This window comes from Salvelinus fontinalis, chromosome 39, assembly GCF_029448725.1.
Source record: "Salvelinus fontinalis isolate EN_2023a chromosome 39, ASM2944872v1, whole genome shotgun sequence".
NCBI lineage: Eukaryota > Metazoa > Chordata > Actinopteri > Salmoniformes > Salmonidae > Salvelinus > Salvelinus fontinalis.
Genome location: NC_074703.1, coordinates 20,073,415 through 20,093,738, shown reverse-complemented (window position 1 = coordinate 20,093,738; position 20,324 = coordinate 20,073,415). Strand labels below are relative to the sequence as shown.

General features: G+C 43.7%; 1 protein-coding gene across 2 annotated transcripts in view; it reads right to left on the bottom strand.

The window, feature by feature from the left end:
• gramd4a (GRAM domain containing 4a) overlaps positions 1 to 15,232 on the bottom strand; it is a 62,393-nt gene extending 47,161 nt beyond the window's left edge. For both annotated transcript variants that reach the window (XM_055906226.1, XM_055906227.1), the window contains exons 1-2: positions 14,897 to 15,232; positions 9,406 to 9,622 (exon numbers count right to left, since the gene is read on the bottom strand). In XM_055906226.1, the coding sequence (XP_055762201.1) occupies positions 9,406 to 9,622; positions 14,897 to 14,925 (246 nt within the window). In that variant the 5' untranslated portion in view covers positions 14,926 to 15,232. The remainder of the gene's footprint in view (positions 1 to 9,405; positions 9,623 to 14,896) is intronic.
• Positions 15,233 to 20,324: the final 5,092 nt, after the last annotated feature.

Here is a 20,324-nt window from a genome sequence, read left to right as displayed (position 1 = left end):
GAGGAAACCTAACGGTGAAGCACGGTGGTGGCAGCATCATGCTGTGGGGATGTTTTTCAGCGGCAGGGATACTAGTCAGGATTGAGGCAAAGATGAACGGAGCCAAGTACAGAGAGCTCCTTGATTAAAACCTGCTTCAGAGTGCTCAGGACCTCAGACTGAGGATGAAGGTTTACCTTCCAACAAGACAACAAACCTAAGCACACAGCCAAGTCAACTCAGAAGTGCCTTCGGGACAAGTCTGTGAATGTCCTTGAGTGGCCCAGCCAGAGCCCGGACTTGAACCTGATCGAACATCTCTGAAGTAATCTGAAAATAGCTGTGCAGCGATGCTCCCCATCCAACCTGACAGAGTTTGAGAGGATCTGCAGAGAATAAATGGGAGAATCTCCCCAAATACAGGTGTGCCGAGCTTGTAGCGTCATACCCAAGAAGACTCAAAGCTGTAATCGCTACCAAAGGTGCTTCAACAAAGTACTAAGTAAAGGTTCTGAATACTTATGTAAATGTGATATCAGTTTAAAATGTTTAATACAATTTCTAAACCTTTTTTGCTTTGTCATTATGGGGAATTGTGTGTAGATTGATGAGGGGGGGAAAACAACTTAATCCATTTCAGAATAAGGCGGTAACCTGTAACCAAAATGTGGAGGAGTCTGAATACTTCCCAAATGCACTGTGTGTGTGTATTATTTTTGTTGTTTAATAGCGCCCCTTGTGTAAACCTCCGGTAATACAGTATACCTCGATATGGTACAGAAACCGCATGACAAAACTGAATACCTTCCAACCCTAATAATTATATCTGTGGCAGGTAAACCATCAACCAAACTACAAGCTGGCTACATAATGTTACATTTGATGTGTGATTATAGGGGAAACAATTTTGTCCAATCGAAGACAGACCAATAACAGACACCAACCACCACAGACAGATCAATCACAGATCCAACATCAGAGGCAGACCACTCGCAATCATACCCTGTGAGAAGGAATCAAACATCAGAGAGCACTCCTAACAGAAAGACCTCAACATCACTATCAGAGGATTCTAACCAAGATCAATAACAGAACCACCCACCTGGTCTGCTGTGATGGGAGGGAGTGTTAGGGGGAAAAGGATGGATCTTTTATAGCAGAAACAGTGAGGACATTACCTTTTCTTTCTGCAGTTTTGTCCAGCTCCAGTGCCAAGTTAGATGTGTGCAAAACAGCTTGTTCATATAGGGAGCAATAAGGGCCCCGTGAGACAGCTGTAGGCTGTAGCCCTCAGGCTTGGCCTGGTGTTGTAGAGAGGGGCTGGACTGCAATACTGTCTGCCAGACAGACTACTAAAGTAGATGCCTGATCACGTTGATAGAATTCCTTCCACGTTAGGTCAAGCAAACAACGCCGTGGCGAAGGTCTGGAGTTAAAGCCAGTCTTACCTCTAGAAGCAGTAGAAATACAGATTTCTTTGGTGTTCCTCTGGGTTCAGTCACAGGCCATGACTTGCAAAAAAACTCCCGCTGAGATTTGCTCTACTTAGATGGGGATTAAAAAAACGGGCAAAACCATAACACTACAGAAGCAAGGAATAGTTTCACGATTGCTCCAAGATAGTCAACAGTACTCCTGCTCAATACAACCAATCCGGAAAGTTCCATAGTTTAGCTAAATATTGATTAGAATGGATCTGAGCCTTGTACCTTTGCAGAAAGCCTTAAAATCAGGATTGGGGACAGTGAGTTGACACGTTGATGGATCACTTGCACCTACAATCTCAAGTGTTGTATGAGATATTGGATGAAAAGCTACAGTAGATAGGTCATACTAGAACGGCCGGAGATATCTCCGCTGAGGAATTGCCTCCTGTCGCGTTATTTGCTATCTCATTCTCCCTTAAGCTACAAACAGGCCGAGACATCTTATTGAGCTGAAAATAAACATTTACTCCACTTCTCATCCATCAATAGCCTTCGCCTGTCATCATCTAACCCACAGAACCAAGACAGAGACAATAGAACGAGAGAGAGAGAGGTGCATACAGTACAAAGAGAGAGGGAGAGAGACAGCGAGACCAAAGAGACGAGAAGTGGAGGAGAACAACTATTTTCATATCATCTGATGCCAGAAGCCATAAGGTGATGTAACGCTAACCGTTAACACACAGTAACCCGAAGCAGCACTCTAGGCTACTGGGAAGAAGGCGTGGCAACGGTTGGTGACCCAGTATCTCTGGCACTGGTCCCAGTGCAGGCTTAATCACAGAGGGAGAACATTTTGGGTGTGCTGTGGTCAGGGGATTAATACTCGTGACCAGTGCCTGTGTGCCAGTTCATTAGAAGTGCCAGTTCACCAGTACGAATAGGTTTGTCAAACTCCTTTTTCCAGGGCTTGCATTCAGTCTTTACCAAGGTCTGGAGGAACCCGCTTAAATTTATTAGGTTTCCTCACCGTAAAAAATTGTCCACTTTCCATCACTATTGGACCTTTCAATGCTCCCGGACTGTCTAGCTTTAGTTGACTGTTAGCAAGCTGGACAAAGTAAACTGACCACAAATGTAGGTCCAGTATGTCTACACAGTTACATTGTTTTAGTCATTTCAATTGAGATCGTTTCCCCCCAGAAAAGCCACCTGCGGGCCAGATTGAATGGGCTAGAGGGCCAGGCCTCAAGTTTGACGCATAAGTTAAGAGGTTAAAACACAGGGGAATGGGAGACCATTTCAATAGTCTAAAGAATCCTACTCCCCTTTTTTTTAACCTTCCTAGTCTGTATATGGCCTCCCGAATGGCACAGCGGTTTAAGGCACTGCATCTCAGTGCTAGAGGTGTTACTACAGAACCTGGTTCGATTCCAGGCTGTATCACAACCGGACGTGATTGGGAGTCTCATAGGGCGGCACACAATTGGCCCAGCGTCGTTCCGGGCCGTCATTGTAAATAAGAATTTGTTCTTAACTGACTTGCCTAGTTAAATAAAAGGTTCAATTAGAATTTAATATCTAGATGCCCGTGTCTGAATCCCATGCGCTGACAGGCGCCATAAGGGGACGAACAGGGAGAATACAGCATGGAGGGTAAAGTATGTGCCTTCGAAAAGTATTCAGACCCCTTTAATTTCCCACAGTGTAACGTTACAGCCTTATATTTTTAAATTGTCCCCCCCTCAATCTACACACACAGCAAAAACTGTTTCGACATAATTTATAAGAAACTGAAAAATTACATTTATTCAGTACTTTGGTGGGGCATCTTTGGCAGCCTCAGGTCTTCGTGGGTATGACGCTACAAGCTTGGCACATCTGTATTTGGGGAGTTTCTCCCAATCTTCTCTACAGATCGTCTCAAGCTCTGTTCAGGTTGGATAGGGAGCGTTGCTGCTCAGCTATTTTCAGGTCTCTCCAGAAATGTTAGATTGGGGTCAAGTCCAGACTCTGGCTGGGCCACTCAAGACAAGAGAGAGACTTGTCTGGAAGCCACTCCTCAAATCAAGCCCTTAAACAACAATTTAAAAAAAATCTTAACTTAAAGTGTAAAGTAGAAAATAAAAGTAACAAATAATTAAAACAGCAGCAGTAAAATAACAAGCGAGGCTATATACAGGGGTACCGGTACAGAGTCAATGTGCGGGGGCACTGGTTAGTTTAGGTAATATGTATATGTAGGTAGATTTAAAGTGACTATGCATAGATTATAAACAGAGTAGCAGCAGCATACTCTGCATACTTAGCCATTTGATTAGCTGTTCAGGAGTCTTACGGCTTGGGGGTAGAAGCTGTTAAGAAGCCTTTTGGACCTAGACTTGGTGCTCCGGTACCGCTTGCCATGTGGTAGTAGGGAAAACAGTCTATGACTGGGGTGTGTGGGGTCTTTGACAATTTTTAGGGCTTCCTCTGACACCGCCTGGTATAGAGGTCCTGGATGTCAAGAAGCTTGGCCCCAGTGATGTACTGGGCCGTACGCACTACCCTCTGTAGTGCCTTGCGGTCGGAGGCCGAGCAGTTGCCATACCAAGCAGTGATGCAACCAGTCAGGATGCTCTCAATGGTGCAGCTGTTGAACCGTGAGGATGAGGACCCCTGCCAAATCATTTCTGCTGATGGGAAATAGGCTTTGTCGTGCCCTCTTCACAGCTGTCTTGGTGTGCTTGGACCATGATAGTTTGTTGGTGAAGTGGACACCAAGGAACTTGAAGCTCTCAACCGGTTCCACTACAGCCCCGTCGATAAGAAATGGGGGTGTGCTCGGTCCTCCTTTTCCTGTAGTCCACAATCATCTCCTTTGTCTTGATCACGTTGAGGGAGAGGTTGTCCTGACACCACACAACCAGGTCTTCTAGCGGATCCACACAACCATCACCTCCTCCCTATATGCCGTCTCATCGTTGTCGGTGATCAGCCCTACCACTGTGGTATCGTCGGTAAACTTGATGGTGTTGGAGTCGTGCCTAGCCATGCAGTCATGAGTGAACAGGGAGTACAGGACGGGGCTGAGAACGCATCGCAGTGTTGTCATGACTGTGTGCTTAGGGTCGTTGTCCTGTTGGAAGGTGAACCTTCGCCCCAGTCTGAGATCCTGAGCGCTCTGGAGCAAAATTTCGGTACATTGCGCCATTCATCTTTGCCTCGATCATGACTAGCAACCCAGTCCCTGCCGCTGAAAAACATCCCCACAGCATGTTTCCATTTACATTTACATTTTAGTCATTTAGCAGACGCTCTTATCCAGAGCGACTTACAGTAGAGTGCATACATTTTATTACATTTTTTTTTTTTTTTACATTTCATTAAATTTTTACATACTGAGACAAGGATATCCCTACCGGCCAAACCCTCCCTAACCCGGACGACGCCATGCCAATTGTGCGTCACCCCACGGACCTCCCGGTTGCGGCCGGCTGCGACAGAGCCTGGGCGCGAACCCAGCCCAGCCTGGGCGTGAACCCAGAGACTCTGGTGGCGCAGCTAGCACTGCGATGCAGTGCCCTAGACCACTGCGCCACCCGGGAGACCCGGGTTCCACCAACATGCTTCACCGTAGGGATGGTGCCAGGTTTCCTCCAGATGTGGCGCTTGGCATTCAGGCCAAAGAGTTCAATCCTGTTTTCATCAGAACAGAGAATCTTATTTCTCAGGGTCTGAGAGTCCTTTAGTTGCCTTTTGGCAAACTCCAAGCAGGCTGTCATGTGCCTTTTACTGAGGAGTGGCTTCCATTTGGCCCCTCTACCATAAAGACATGATTGGTAGAGTGCTACAGAGATGGGAAAACCTTCTAGAAGAACAATCATCTCCAATAGGAACTCTGGAGATCTGTCAGAGTGACCATCGGGTTCTTGGTCACCTCCCTGACCAAGGCCCTTCTCCCCCGATTGCTCAGTTTGGACGTTTGGACGGGTGGAGTCTGGGGATTCCAAACTTCTTCCATTTAACAATGCTGCAGAAAGGTTTTGTTATCCTTCCCCAGATCTGTGCCTCGACACAATCCAGTCTGAGTTCTACGGACAATTCCTTCGACCTCATGGCTTGGTTTTTGCTGACATTCAACTGTGGGACCTTATCTAGACAGGTGTGTGTGCGCGCACCTTTCCAAATCATGTCCAGTTGACTGAATTGACCAAAGGTGGACTCAAATCAAGTTGTAGAAACATCAAGGATGAGCAATGGAAACCGAATGCACTGGAGCTCAATTTCGTGTCTCATAGCAAAGAGTCTGAATTCTTACGTAAATAAGATATCTATTTTTGCAAACAAAATCCAGAAACCCATTTTTGATTTACATTATGGGGCAGTGTGTAGACTGCTGAGGATTTGTATTTATTTAAATACATTTTACAATAAGGCTGTAACGTAACAAAATGTGGAAAAAGTCAAGGGGTCTGAATACTTTCCGAAGACACCGTATGTGAAGTGTGTACGCAATGTTTGTGTGTGTTTTCCTGAGGCCTCCTCCAGTCAGTGACCTCTCACGCGCACTCAGTGAGCAGCTGCCCACATGCCTGGCATAGAAACACACGGCGGGCAGCCTGCGACATCCACAAATAAAACACTGGGAGACGTACACACAATTGCGCACACACTCAGCCCAGAGGCCTAACTCTGCAAAGGACTCAATTTATATTAGAAATCAGCAGATGAGCACAGGAAACTGGCCTCCTTTGGGGAAATGATACAATCAAGTGACTAATCTAGGGTTTTAATTTGGGGGAAAACACTGACTGATGAAGCGTGAACAAGTCCAGATGACGGCGCAGTTTAAAATATCCCCTGAAGACAAGAGCCGCCCAAACACTGAGATCTTCGGCAATACTGATATATTCATTTGCAAGCAGGGGAGGATAAATTCACTGAGTAAACATAGTGGATGAAAGCCTCTAGGAGGTACTGTGTTTACCCGGTATCCCTCCCTCCATCCAGCCAACCCTCTGAAGAATGAGCAGAGTAAACAGGAACAAAGCATAGCAAACCGCCCTGTGTTTCCTTCACTCTCTTTCCCGTCTCCTCTGAAGTAGGTTTGTCTATTATGTCTCCCTGAGGGACATGTCATCAACTCCATTGGAAGCTGCCACACACACACACACACACACACACACACACACACACACACACATCTGTATTAACATTAAAACGGTAGATATTAAGACAGAGGTCATAGACATACAGTGCATTTGAAAAATATTCAGACCACTACTTTCTCCACATTTTGTTACGTTACTGTAACGGGTGACGCTCTCCTCATCCTCGGAAGAGGTGAGGAGAGAAGGATCTTCAGACCAAAACGCAGGCTCAGGGAAATAAGCCATCTTTATTATAAATTACGATGATGGCAAACACGAAACGAAACAAAACACTTTCAAACTACAAAATAACAAAACGACGTTGACGAAACCTGAACATAAAAACTTACATAACTAAACATAAACTTACGTACAGGAAACAGACGACATCGAAACGAAAACGAAACAAACAAACGCTACAGTCCAGTGTGGTACGAACAAACATACTGACACAGGAGACAATCACCCACAAACAAACAGTGAGAATGCCCTACCTAAATATGACTCTTAATTAGAGGCAAACGCAAACCACCTGCCTCTAATCAAGAGCCATACCAGGCAAACCGAAACCAACATAGAAACAGATAACATAGAATGCCCACCCAACCTCACGTCCTGACCAACTAACACACAAAAACTAACATAAATAGGTCAGGAACGTGACAGTTACAGCCCTATTCTAAAATGGATTATACAAAATAAAAATATCATCATCTCCACACACACACAACCCCAAAATAACAAAGCAAAAACAGGTTGACATTTTGGCAAATTTATAAATATAAAACAAACAGAAATATCTTAATTACATAAGTATTGAGACACGAAATTGAGCTCAGGTGCATCCTGTTTCCATTGATCATCCTTGAGATGTTTCTACAACTTGATTGGAGTCCACCTGTGCTAAATTCAATTGATTGGACATGATTTGGAAAGGCACACACACCTGTCTATATAAGGTCGACAGTGCATGTCAGTGCAAAAAATAAGCCATGAGGTCAAATTGTCTGTAGAGCTCAGAGACAGGATTGTTTCAAGGCACAGATCTGGGGAAGGGTACTAAAACATTTCTGCAGCATTGAAGGTCCCCAAGATCACAGTGGCCTCCATCATTCTTAAATGGAAGAAGTTTGGAACCCCCAAGACTCTTCCTAGTGCTGGCCGCCCGTCAACAGGACAACGACCCTAAGCACACAGCCAAGACAACACAGGAGTGGCTTCGGGACAAGTCTCTAAATGTCCTTGAGTGGCCCAGCCAGAGCCCGGACTTGAACCCGATCGAACATCTCTGGAGACCTGAAAATAGCTGTGCAGCTCCCCAGCCAACCTGAGAGAGCTTGAGAGGATCTGCAGAGAATAATGGGGGGGGGGGGGACTCCAAATACAGGTGTGCCAAGCTTGTAGCATCATACGGAAAAAGACTCGAGGATATAATCACTGCCAAAGGTGCTTCAAAAAAGTACTGAGTAAAGGGTTTGAATGCTTACGTAAATGTATTATTTCAGTAGTTACTTTTATAAATTGGCAAACATTTCCACAAACCTTTTTTTGCTTTGTCATGGGGAATTGTGTGTAGGTTTATAAGGGGGAAATATCTATTTAATACATTTTAGAATAAGGCTGTAAAGTAACAAAATGTGGAAAGTCAAGGGGGTCTGAATACTTTCCAAATGCAATGTATAGTCAGTGTCCAGATTTCAGTTGACATTTAACCCTTCTGAACAGTCAAGGCAACAGTTCTCTTGACATGCCATAGGCCTATTTGAAGTCCTGGTCTTGTGACTGGTGATTTTGCATAGCTCCTCAAACAACATAGGCACTGATCATCCTCTATTACCATAATCAAATCTTTACCAAACATCCCTTTTCTGGCCCTCCTTTCTCTTTATCCCTCCATTTTGTAGCTTTTCTCTTATTGAATTATAAAAACGCAGACATTGTCCTTTTAACCTCAGTGGATCCAAGTTAACTTTTTCTGCCCATCTGGCAGTTGGTGTGTAGGCTATTTGTCACGCGTAAAGTCAGGCTTACACACTAATTACAATTGTTTAACTATGAAAGAAAAACCTAATGTCACCTATAGATATAAATTGCGGAAGAATTACACATTTGTATTTTTATGTATTCTGTTTATTCAACCCGACCACCCACCTGCTCTTCATCCACAAAATATTTCATGACCCTAAACCCATCTGCCTTGTGGATATAACTATGGGGACTGCAGGTTGAGTCAGCCTGCACATCACTAACTGACACACACAATATACGGGTAACTGCCAAAATAAAGGAAACCTCAACATAAAGTGTCTTAATTGGGCGTTGGGCCACCACGAGCCACCAGAAGAGCTTCAATGCGCCTTGGCATAGATTCGACAAGTGTCTGGAACTCTTTTGGAGGGATGCGACACCACTCTTCCACAAGAAATTCCATAGCTTTGTGTTTTGTTGATGGTGGAAAACGCTGTCAAGCGCCGTTCCAAGAATCTGTTGACTGACACACCCCCTATGCTCCTTTGAGACCTCTATCAAAGTCAGAGCGCTTATTCTAGCCATGCCAACCAAAATAATGGGCAACGGAATTTGTATACAGAACCCTAAGCTTGATGGGATGTTAATTGCTTAATTATCACTCATTTCCTCAAGTGTTTCCTTTATTTTGGCAGTTACACGAGTGTGTGTGTGCGTGTGTGTGTACAGGTAAAAACATGGACGCTAGGAAACACCGACGTAGAGTTTTTCCAGACCACCAGACCAACTATGGCCCAGAGTTTTTCCTGGTCGGGTCACATTGCAAGGAAAAACTTCTGTCCCTACTCACGGCCTCTCATTTGAGTCAAAGAACACAGCAAAGTGGAATTAATACTTACAGGGTCTCCTAGCTCTTCCGTGTCTTGCGTCTTGAGTGAAGGCCTCGTCCTCAGCAGGATGTCATCGCCACATTCATTGTCGGATCCGTTGGGGGACTCTGCTAGATCCAGGAAGTCGTCTCGCTTCTGACCTCTGAACCTGATTTTGTCCAGCCGCTTTAGCATGTTCAACACCCCTCTCTTCAGCGGCTTTACCTTAGCATGGTGTACAGCAATCCTGAAAAGACAAACAGACAAGGGTCAGAGGTTCCCCTTTGAAAAGCACTCAAAATGAAAGGGCGGGGTCGATAGCAAGACATTTCTTTGCACAGAAGTCGTTTCTTGTAAATAAGTACCGAAACACTACGGAACACAGATGCACAAGTTAAGACAATCGTTGAGTGTGGTCGATACAAGCGTTTAAAAAAATAAATAATAAGATATAAAAACAGACACAATACACAATAGACACACTAAAATATAGGCCTTCAGCCAAAGTATATTAACAATGTAGCAGATCACTCCATTTAAGATGTCATCTCTACCCCCAATATCCAGTTAAAACCTATCCCCTTTCATCATTGCGTTTGTCGTCTCGGTCTATGACTCAGTAAGCCTGATGAGGCTGGATCCCAAAAGGTACCCTATACAGTGCCCTGCTCAAAAGTAGTGAGCTATAAAAGGGAATAGGGTGCCATTTGGAACACAGCCATATAGATCGAGCGGTAGAGCCATCGAAGGCCCATCAGTGGTTGAGTCGTCAGCCATCACCCAGGGCCACAGCCCTTCCTGCCTAGGAAATGATCACAACGCCAGAACGAGGCGTGGAGCGAGATGGAGACAAGATGCGATCAACCCTCTCACTTCAAACGCTGTCTCCAAAAATATGACTTAACGACTTGATTAATGTGAATCCTTTTGACCTAGATCTACCTAACCCCCCCCAAGTATTTATTTGGGCAGTGAAGCTAAAAAAAAAAAAAACTTGATTTGGTTTTATAGCCTACTCCAGTATTTTAGATCAAATGTTTTGTATGAGTCAACAGTGCAGAATGTCACCTTTAATTTGAGGGATTTTCATACATATCCGTTCTACCGTTTAGAAATAAAAGCACTTTATGAATCTAGCCCCCCCCCCCCATTTAAAGGGTGTCATAATAGCATACTCCTAAAATATGTTAATCTCTTACCATTACCAATAACAGGGGAGGTTAACATTTAGGTCTAACTTTCTCACTCTGTATCTAGCCCCCCCATTTGTAGGTATAAGTATTTGGACAAATTCACTATTAGTGTATTACATTAAACTTGACAGTATTTTTGTCCCATATTCCTAGCACGCAATGATTACATCAAGCGTGACTCTACAAACTTTTTGGATGCATTTTCAGTTTGTTATGGTTGGGATTGTCATTTTCAAGTCACTTATTGTAAACAAGAGGAGAAGAAAACAAATAGGTCGGGGACCTAAGCGACCGCTTATGTCTGGAGCCGGCCCTGCGCGCACACACACACACACCCTGGGCTGTATTAACGGGGGGGGTGGAAAGGGGCTAGTGGAAACTTGGTGGGTGACACAATAGCTCTCACACACACACCCCTCCCCCTAGAAACAGATCCGGCTTGATAACACCATGCAGGGTTCTAGCTGTGTTGTTATAGGCCTCCTGCATCTCTCCATCTACAGCCTTTACATTTTCATCCGTTTGGAGCAGAAGCAGCAAGTCTCAGGGTAACAGTGAGATGGAGGAGCTGGAAAGCCTGGCGTCCATTAGATGAGAGAGGAGGAATTATGCTCAAGGTTTCTCTGACCACAACATTGACTCCGGTCTCTGTGTGGGCAGAGAAACCTTCAGGACGGTCATACCTCTATCCCTTTCCTTCAGCTGAAAACAAAACACTTCCACCCACATGTGAACAGAGAAAGAGCACGAGAGACACACACACACACCTACCTGAAAGGCCTTGGCTCATTCACACGTCATTAAATCCCACACAAACACACCTAAATGTCGAGAGAGCATCTAATGACGCGAATGGCACCAATGACAATCTACACAGCCAAGGGAACCTTCACTCTAATGTAAAATGGTGAGCATCGGCGCTCGGTGTCCTACAAGTGATGACGCCATTAGAGCAGACCAAAAGGGATGACGCACATGGAGGCACAGGACTTTCTATAGGATAGTTCAGGCCATTTTCTGGCCAGGGGAATCTGATCTGGCTCTCGAGGTGGATGTCATCTACGCTTGTTGTGTCCTCGTGTGCATCTCTAGGAAGTCCTCTGCTCACCTCATTATACACCTCTATGGTCAGTGTGTGACTGCCCCTGCAAGGTAGAAGTTACCCCTAACCACAGATCTAGAATCAGAGTACCATTGCCCTAACCATTTAAGGAGTTGATTAACCTCTGACCTTAGATCAGATAATGACCACAGAACTCCACACCATCAGCTTAGTGAAGCATTTGGACAGTTGCAGGAGCAAGGTGAGGTGGTACTATAGGGTAAAGCTGGAATGTTGTTCAGAGAAGAGAGGGAGTTTTTCTTCAATGGGATATTCCTAGAGAGGTCCCGAAGCACTGCTTAAATCATACAATCAGTCAAACATATACAACCTTAGACTACACAGACTCAAGACACACAGCTCAGAAATATTCAGGCACATTGACACACAGCACATCAGTCTATACTCCTATGAGAGCCATTGCTACTGTATGCCAGCCATGAGTGCTGTCATGTCTCACGCCAATGAGATTCCCACCTCTGATGTGAGTCTGCTGAATAAAAGAGAAGGGGCCACAGAGAGACTTGGCTCTGCTCTCAATGCCGAGTGTGTTTGATTGAGCACTTTCTGAGAAGAGAACAGCATTCTAGGAGCTGGATAGTCACTGGCATTGTTTAGCAGTGATGGAAGACCCCACACTTGCATCGAAAATAGGACATTGAATTAAACAAAGACATTAAATCAAACATTGTTAGGTGAGAGATAGTAAAACTTGCAGAAAAATAAATTGACAGACGTTTCTGAGAATAATACCAACTAAAAACTCCCACCCGGAAATCCCCCATTGGTAAGTGCTTTACACATCTCACACCCACCTGTAGGGTGTTACATTTACTAGGCAGTCACCTTACACAAGTTTCGTTTCACATGAAATACACTACACCACCCAACCCCCTTGTCAATGTCATTCCTGGTTGCAGACCGACTGAACCTGTAGTCTACATGTGGTTGTTCATTCAGAGACTGAATTCTGAATGAATGTCAAAGTTAGCCTATATGTTGAAATGTTTTAGTAAAGGAGTGTTTGGTCATTTTTACTACAAATTAAGTGGAACAGGGACAAAAAACAATTATAATTTATTAAAATGACACTGGTATAGTTTATCCGAGGACACCAGAAAGCTATTCATGCTTCTTTTTTCGCTCATCCAAGTTGCTGAGATTCTACTTGGTCTATGAGTCTCACTACACTTGGTCCAAGCTCACATACTTTACAATGGAAGCTAGGCTAAAATCAGGATGACAACACACTATAGGCCTAAACTACGAGATGAATAATGAATTCACTTTATTACATTCGTAATCAAGGCAGGTGGCCATTTTGCCTAGCTAGGCACACTGTACATCGTTAGGTTGAAAGGAAGACTCATCATCACGATACAATGTTTGATAATGTGCTGTGATTGAGGCTATTCAGTCTGATGGGTGATCAAATTATGACCTAAATATAAAATTACAGTAGACTACTGAGTCTAACTAGCCACAGCTAGCCACACCATTCGCCATGTCAACTCCGCTAATATCTCTATTCAATGAACACATCATCGGTGGGCGACAGGCACTGCTAACCCAAGATGTACTCTTAAGGAGCTTACCATTACTCCTTAAAAGAGTCCAAGTACCATATGTTATTTTCAGAGGTAGACTGGCTCTGGCAGCCAAAAACTGTAAGCATCAATCAATTCTCAATTGCGATATGGTTCTAGAAACCTAAATCCGTTTACTTTCATATCACATTAAAAATAATTTCACAAATGCAAAATACACACTTAAGCATTGGCAGTTTGAAGTGACTCAAATCCTGTTTCTTTGCATATCCCATAAGAATCGGTTATTTTTCCTGCAATCTGAACAGCCAAAAAGCACATGGTAGTAGATATTTCAAGCCACATTTCAAACCAACTTCGTAGGTGGTTTGAAGTCAAATACAAATCTGATTCCTGGCCATGGGACTTTTGTCTGAATGGTCAAATCGGATTTATTTACCCGGGTGGTTTTTAGACTTATTTGGCATTTCTTGTTGCTTGGTAGCTACTCTGTTGACAGTTTGACAAGAACATGTGGTAAGTTAGCTAACTAGCTTGTTAATGGTAACTAAGTTGACGCTCCAAAATGGACTTCGTTTTGAAAGTTGGAGGCCTTCTAAAAAGGTGTTCTTACTGGGAAACGTCCATGGCAGGCATTGTTGTCACCATAGCTTACTGGATCACTTTCTGAGCACCAACACCAATTGGCCTACACCACTGTGCACACACTTGTGACAACTAGCTTAGTCATGTCAGCAAGTGACTGCGGTCTGAACACACAAATCCAATTAGGTCACTTGTCTCTTGCTGTTTGGACAGTCAGTATTAGAAAACTGATTTGGGAATTAAAGGCCTTCATTGTATACCGTTTTAACAGCTTTTTCACAGTTGCAGCCGACAGTATTTTTCAGTGACAACATGTTTCTGGCGGCCTTCTATTACATACAGGTGGTCGGGAGCATGCTAGATAGCAAGTTAGCACAGGTGGTCCCTGTCTTCTAGAAGCACACACAAACATGGAGATCGGGCCATGTGGGAACACTGACCCCCAACCCTATAAAAAAATATATATAACAATTTAACATGGTTCACAAATTATTTATTTCTGATATGAAAGATCCTTATGCTTCCAAAACCGTACGGCAAGCGAGGCATGTTAATGTTCAGACCGAGCGTCGGGCGGTTCTTAAACCTTCCCCGTACAGAAGACGCCTTGAACCAATGACTTGTGTCATGGAACTGAGACTTCTGCTCAAAGGCTAATGCACTGATAAGATATGAGCCTAAAACACCGTGATAGACGGAGTATGAAGGACCAGTGTTGTATTGTTTCGCTGTACCCGCGACGATTCGCGACTGTAACAAAGCGCGTAAGCAACAGTAGGTGTTGGCCCGCTGTGACATAATGTAACAAGTCCGTTAGGTTCGTCTTCGCTTCCCACCATTCATTTTTGAAGCTATGGCGATGCAAAGTTTATTTGTAATACGGTTTATTTGTAGTGCCCAATTCCTATTTCTCAATTAAAATTGTAATCTTCGCAAATGAGACTACGCACAGTAGACCTTGCGCTCCATTAAATAATAATGAATTACCCAACTAAGAGCCAAACATACATTTACATACACACCACACGTAAATACTTGAGCTAGGCTACTTTACATGGACATTATTTATATTAACAAATAAAGTTTATTCTTACCCAGCCCGTAAATCGTAGCAAAGTTTCATTAACACTGAGAATTGCCTTTGAATGTATCCAGTAGCGTACACCTGCTCACAGCCGCCAAGACACAAGCTGTTTATTGAGCCTCAGCCCCGCCATCACAATCCGCTCTTTTGTAAACCAGAGCAACGATTTACATCCCGCTGCAGCCTTGATTAGTTTTGTAGAAATGCCAACTCCCCCCCCTAGAGAGAATAGCATAGACTATCTCATTCAGTACCGTTTGAAACCAGTCTCTCTCTTGTTGATTTCATAGCTCTCACACACAAGACCAGGACATTTCGTCATGTCAGCAGACTTCCTTTCTTAAAGGGGCCGCTTATGGGGTTTCAAAGTTCTCAACAAGCCTGCCCTTGCTGTTATTGTACCCCCCACTATGTATTCGTCTGCTTTCATAATGCCCATCAGCATCCTCTGTTGGATGACAGTATTTTAACGATGTAGGCCTACCAACAGTATTGCATGTGCACAGTTGATGTCATATATTATTGGGACAGTTCTCTCATGTAATACAGGTGGAGAAGTTAAATAATACATACATGCATTGAATTAATTTACATTTGCACATATATAAACATTTACATTTACATTTAAGTAATTTAGCAGACGCTCTTATCCAGAGCGACTAAACTGCAACAAAACCATTTTTAACGAAATAACCAAACAGTTGGCAGGTGTTTTTGGAATACAAACCTTTGCATGTGTCCACTCAGATGAGCAAGGCAGAAATCTAAACGTCCATCATCTACAGAAATGAGCTCCAAAACAATGTATAGTCCGTTTGTCCTGTTATGCAGTTGTCCCAAAAAACGAAAGTAGACTAGTCAACATGCAATTGTCACCATACAATGGTCTCCTCTGTACTCTCCAGCAGCTGATAGTCATTTGTTCTATTGTACAGGCTGATACTTAGAACCCTGTGTCTGTCTGTTGTGAGACAAGGTCTGTGACTCAGTGATGAGACTGTTGATACACTTCATGGCCAAAAGTACACTACATGACAAAAGCATGTGGACACCTGCTCGTCAAACATCTCATTCCAAAATCATGAGCATTAATATGGAGTTGGTCCCCAATTTCGCTGCTATAACAGGCTCCACTCTTCTGGGAAGGTTTTCCACTAGATGTTGGAACATTGCTGTGGGGACTTGCTTCCATTCAGCCACAAAAGCATTAGTGAGGGCAGGCACTGATGTTAGGTGATTAGGCCTGGGTCGCAGTCTCGTTTCAATTCACCTCGAAGGTGTCCGATGGGGTTGAAGTCGGGGCTCTGTGCAGGCCAATCAAGTTCTTCCACAACGATCTCGACAGACCATTTCTGTATGGACCTTGCTGTGTGCACGGGGGCATTGTCATGCTGAAACAGGAAAGGGCCTTCTCCAAACTGTTGCCACAAAGTTGGAAGCACAGAATGGTCTAGAATGTCATTGTATGCTTTAGCGTTAAGATTTCTCATCACTGGAACTAAGGGGCCTAGCCCGAACCATGAAAAAGAGCCCCAGACCATTATTCCAACTCACAAAACTACAGTGGGCACAATGCATTGGGGCAGGTAGCATTCTCTTGGCATCCGCCAAACCCAAATTCGTCCAGATGGTGAAGTATGATTCATCACTTCAAAGATCTCGTTTCCACTGCTCCAGAGTCCGATGGTGGTGAGCTTTACACCACTCCAGCCGACGCTTGGCATTGCGCACGGTGATCTTAGGCTTGTGTGCAGCTGCTCGGCCATGAACAGCATTTCATGAAGCTCCCGACGAACTGTTATTGTGCCGACTCGGCAGTCCAGTTCGGTGAGCTTGTGTGGCCTACCACTTCGCGGCTGAGCCGTTGTTGCTCCTAGATGTTTCCACTTCACAGTAACATCACGTTCAGATAGTAATATGCTATGTGGAACAAACATGCCTCTCTGACATGTATACTGAGCAATAATATGAACGCAACATGCAATAATTTCAACGATTTTACTGAGTTACAGTTCATATAAGGAAATCAGTCAATGGAAAGAAATAAATTAGGCCCTAATCTATGGATTTCACATGACTGGGCACCCACTCACCCACTGGGGAGCCAGACCCAGCCAATCAGAATGAGCTTTTCCCCACAAATGGGCTTTATTACAGAAATAAATTACTCCTCGGTATTTCTTTCCTCGGCTGTCTGGGTGGCTGGTCTCAGACGATCCCGCAGGTGAAGAATCCAGATGTGGAGGTCCTAGGCTGGTGTAGCAGTGTGATGTTGTTCCCCTAGATTACGCACCAAATTGCACACAAGGACCAATTCAAATAGGCCAGGTCAAGAGGGGATGTTAATAATCTGATAATAATAATAATAATTCAGTGTATTTTTTTATTTAATTACAGCTGCATAGCTAATGTTTTTATTTGGTGTACAAACACTTTTTCATAACAATATTGTACATACAAGTGATTGTAAAAGTTTTGTATATTTTGGTTTGGCCCATCGCGGGTTATCTGTATCCCCATACCACTTTATCGTTCTCTTTTGCCTGACCCTCGGCTAGCAAGGTATGTTGTCCTTGGCTCCGAAACTGTTTAATATAAAACCGTCATAAGGTTATACAATGTACTGTTTTGCAACCATACGTTTGTTATAGTGTGGACAGTGTAGGAATTTATGTTAACAAGTTTCACAGAGCTCACTGACTGGGGTATCTGTTGTAACTTCTAAGTACTTGTGACAGTGGTTGAGTGAGTGTACATGTGCTCGCGCAGGTGCCGGAGAGCTGTGACTGCACCAAGGGTAACGTGTGTGTTGTCTCTTCGTGTGCAGGTATGTCTTTTATTTTGTCAGAATTATGTTCTGTATAGTTTTACTTGTATATGCTGTTGTGCAGCGAGTGTGTGCACGCAGCACCTGTTAATTCCTTTTGGCGCTCTTTTGCCTGACCCTCGGCTAGCAAGGTGCCGGAGAGCTGTGACTGCACCAAGGGTAACGTGTGTGTTGTCTCTTCGTGTGCAGGGCAAATAAAAAGATTTCAACGAGCAGACCATCAGTTGTGGCAGCGTCTTCATTAAGAATTACACAACGCAGAACGAACCACGCTACACTGGCATGGTTACACGTGGTCTGCGGTTGTGAGGCCGGCTGGACGTACTGCCAAATTCTCTAAACGCTATTGGAGGTGGCTTATGCTAGAGAAATGAACATTAAATTCTCTGGCAACAGTCTTGGTGGACATTCTTGCAGTCAGCATGCCAATTGCATGCTCCCTTAAAGCTTGAGTCATCTGTAACATTGTGTTGTGTGACAAAACTGCACATTTTAGAGTGGCCTTTGCAAGGTGCACCTGTGTAATGATCATGCTGTTTAATAAGTTTCTTGATATGCCACACCTGTCAGGTGGATGGATTATCTTGGCAAAGGATAAATACTCAGTGACAGGGATGTACAAATTTGAGATAAATAAACTTTTTTGCTTATGGAACATTAAACTTTTTTGCTTATGGAACATTTCTGGGATCTTTTATTTCACCACATGTAACATGGGACTTTTGTTCAGTGATTTGGCCCAGTCCAAAACCAGCCTCCTTTCTGTCGCTTATCTGTCCTGTAAACCTAGATCTGAGAATGTAGGGCTAGGCGGAGCTGCTGTAATATTCATGATTTCATGATATGGCTTGCATCCATCCGATCCGTTCAGACCAACAAAGTGTCTAGGAGAAGATGGTTTGATTTTGGACTGGGCAGAAGTCTGGTCTCCCTCTCTCTCTTCCTACCCAATCTCTCTCTCTCTCTCCACTCTCTCTCTTTACTCTCTCTCCCTCTCTTTTAATGTCTTCCACTAGGTGATGCTCACTTAACAAACATGAAACAGATGGACCCCACTGAAATGTCACTGAGCTGTTCGTCATTGCACTGGATGAGGAAAGCATACACTGTTTTGCAATCCAAGCATTTTACAGTAAAACCAATCAGATAAAATGCCAGGTCATCCTCTCACAACACTATCTTATACTGTTAAGTAAAAACAGCAGTATGCAAGATTAAGAGGGAAATTCCGATCATGTCTTAAAAACTTCAATCACCACTGTGCATATGCGTTGTGTTACGTACGTCCACTGAGACCATGTTTTAGGTCATTCAATGACCGTCTTACAATATTGTAACACATTTTATTTGACACAATATCGCAGTACTATGACATAAAATCCTGGTCCCAAATTTTTCAGTGGACATGTTACAGTAGCAGGAGGTATGTTTTGTGGAAACTAAATTATTTTATACCATGGTTTTACAGTAAGTAATCCCTACTCTATTTCTGGCCTAAACACAACTCTCTCTTTTCTATTTTTTATATATATATATATTTATCAGAGCTGTGGGGCTGAGGCGCCCAAATCCTCCCTCCATGTTATTAAGAAAAGTCCTAATCCCAATTGAGCGTTTTCTAGAGCATTCATTGCACATGTTTTCTTCTTACGCAATCACGACTAACACACTTTGAGTCAATTATAGAACAGCTTGGAGGGGTTGGTGCTGCTTTAATGATGTCAACACACAATTGTATGAGGGGAAATGAGATTAGACATTTTGTAAGAGGTAGAAAGGAGATCAAATACGAATTGATATGCAAGTCTGTGATGGGAAAACCTATCTTTATTTTCAATTGTAAAAAAAAAAAAAAAGTTGATTCATTGAATTTTATTTCACTTTCTGAAATTATGGACCTGGACTTAAAGTGACCCCAGCCGTTGATAATGATATTTGATATATTGATATCCTATTTCTATATCCTACATTCATTTCATTTTTCACATTGTGAATTTTACAAAAATTCTAATGAATTGTGTGTTTCGTTTAGGCTTATCTTGAGCTGACATTTTTGATGGCCATGTAATTCTCTCTCAGACAAGGTGAGAATTCCTCAAAGACATCTGAACTGCTACGCCATCTTGGAGACCCCTTCGGGTAGGGATCCCTGCAAAGTACCGGCCAGTCGGCTGTGGAGAGCAGCCTTCTGGCCGGCTGCTCTCTCCACTGCCGACTGGCCGGCTGCTCTCTCCACAGCCGACTGGCCGGTACTTTGCAGGGATCCCTACCCGAAGGCGTCTCCAAGATGGCGTAGCAGTTCAGATGTCTTTGTCGTTGTCTTGTCGTGTCCCGTGTGTATACCTTTTTTCCTTCGTATATATTTCGTACATATTTTTTATATTTTTAACCTCAGTTTCAACATACTCTCCTGCAACCCGCCTCACCCAATGTGGTATGGATCTGCTATTTTCTATACTTTAGAACCGGAACCCCAAACAGAAGCTAGCCAGCTAACTAGCTACTAGCTAGTAGTCAGTTAGCCACTGCTAGCGGTCATCAGCTAACCTTAGCCTGGTCAACTCCTGCCAGTCTGCACAGTGCGATTCAACCCAGAGCATACCGGACTGCT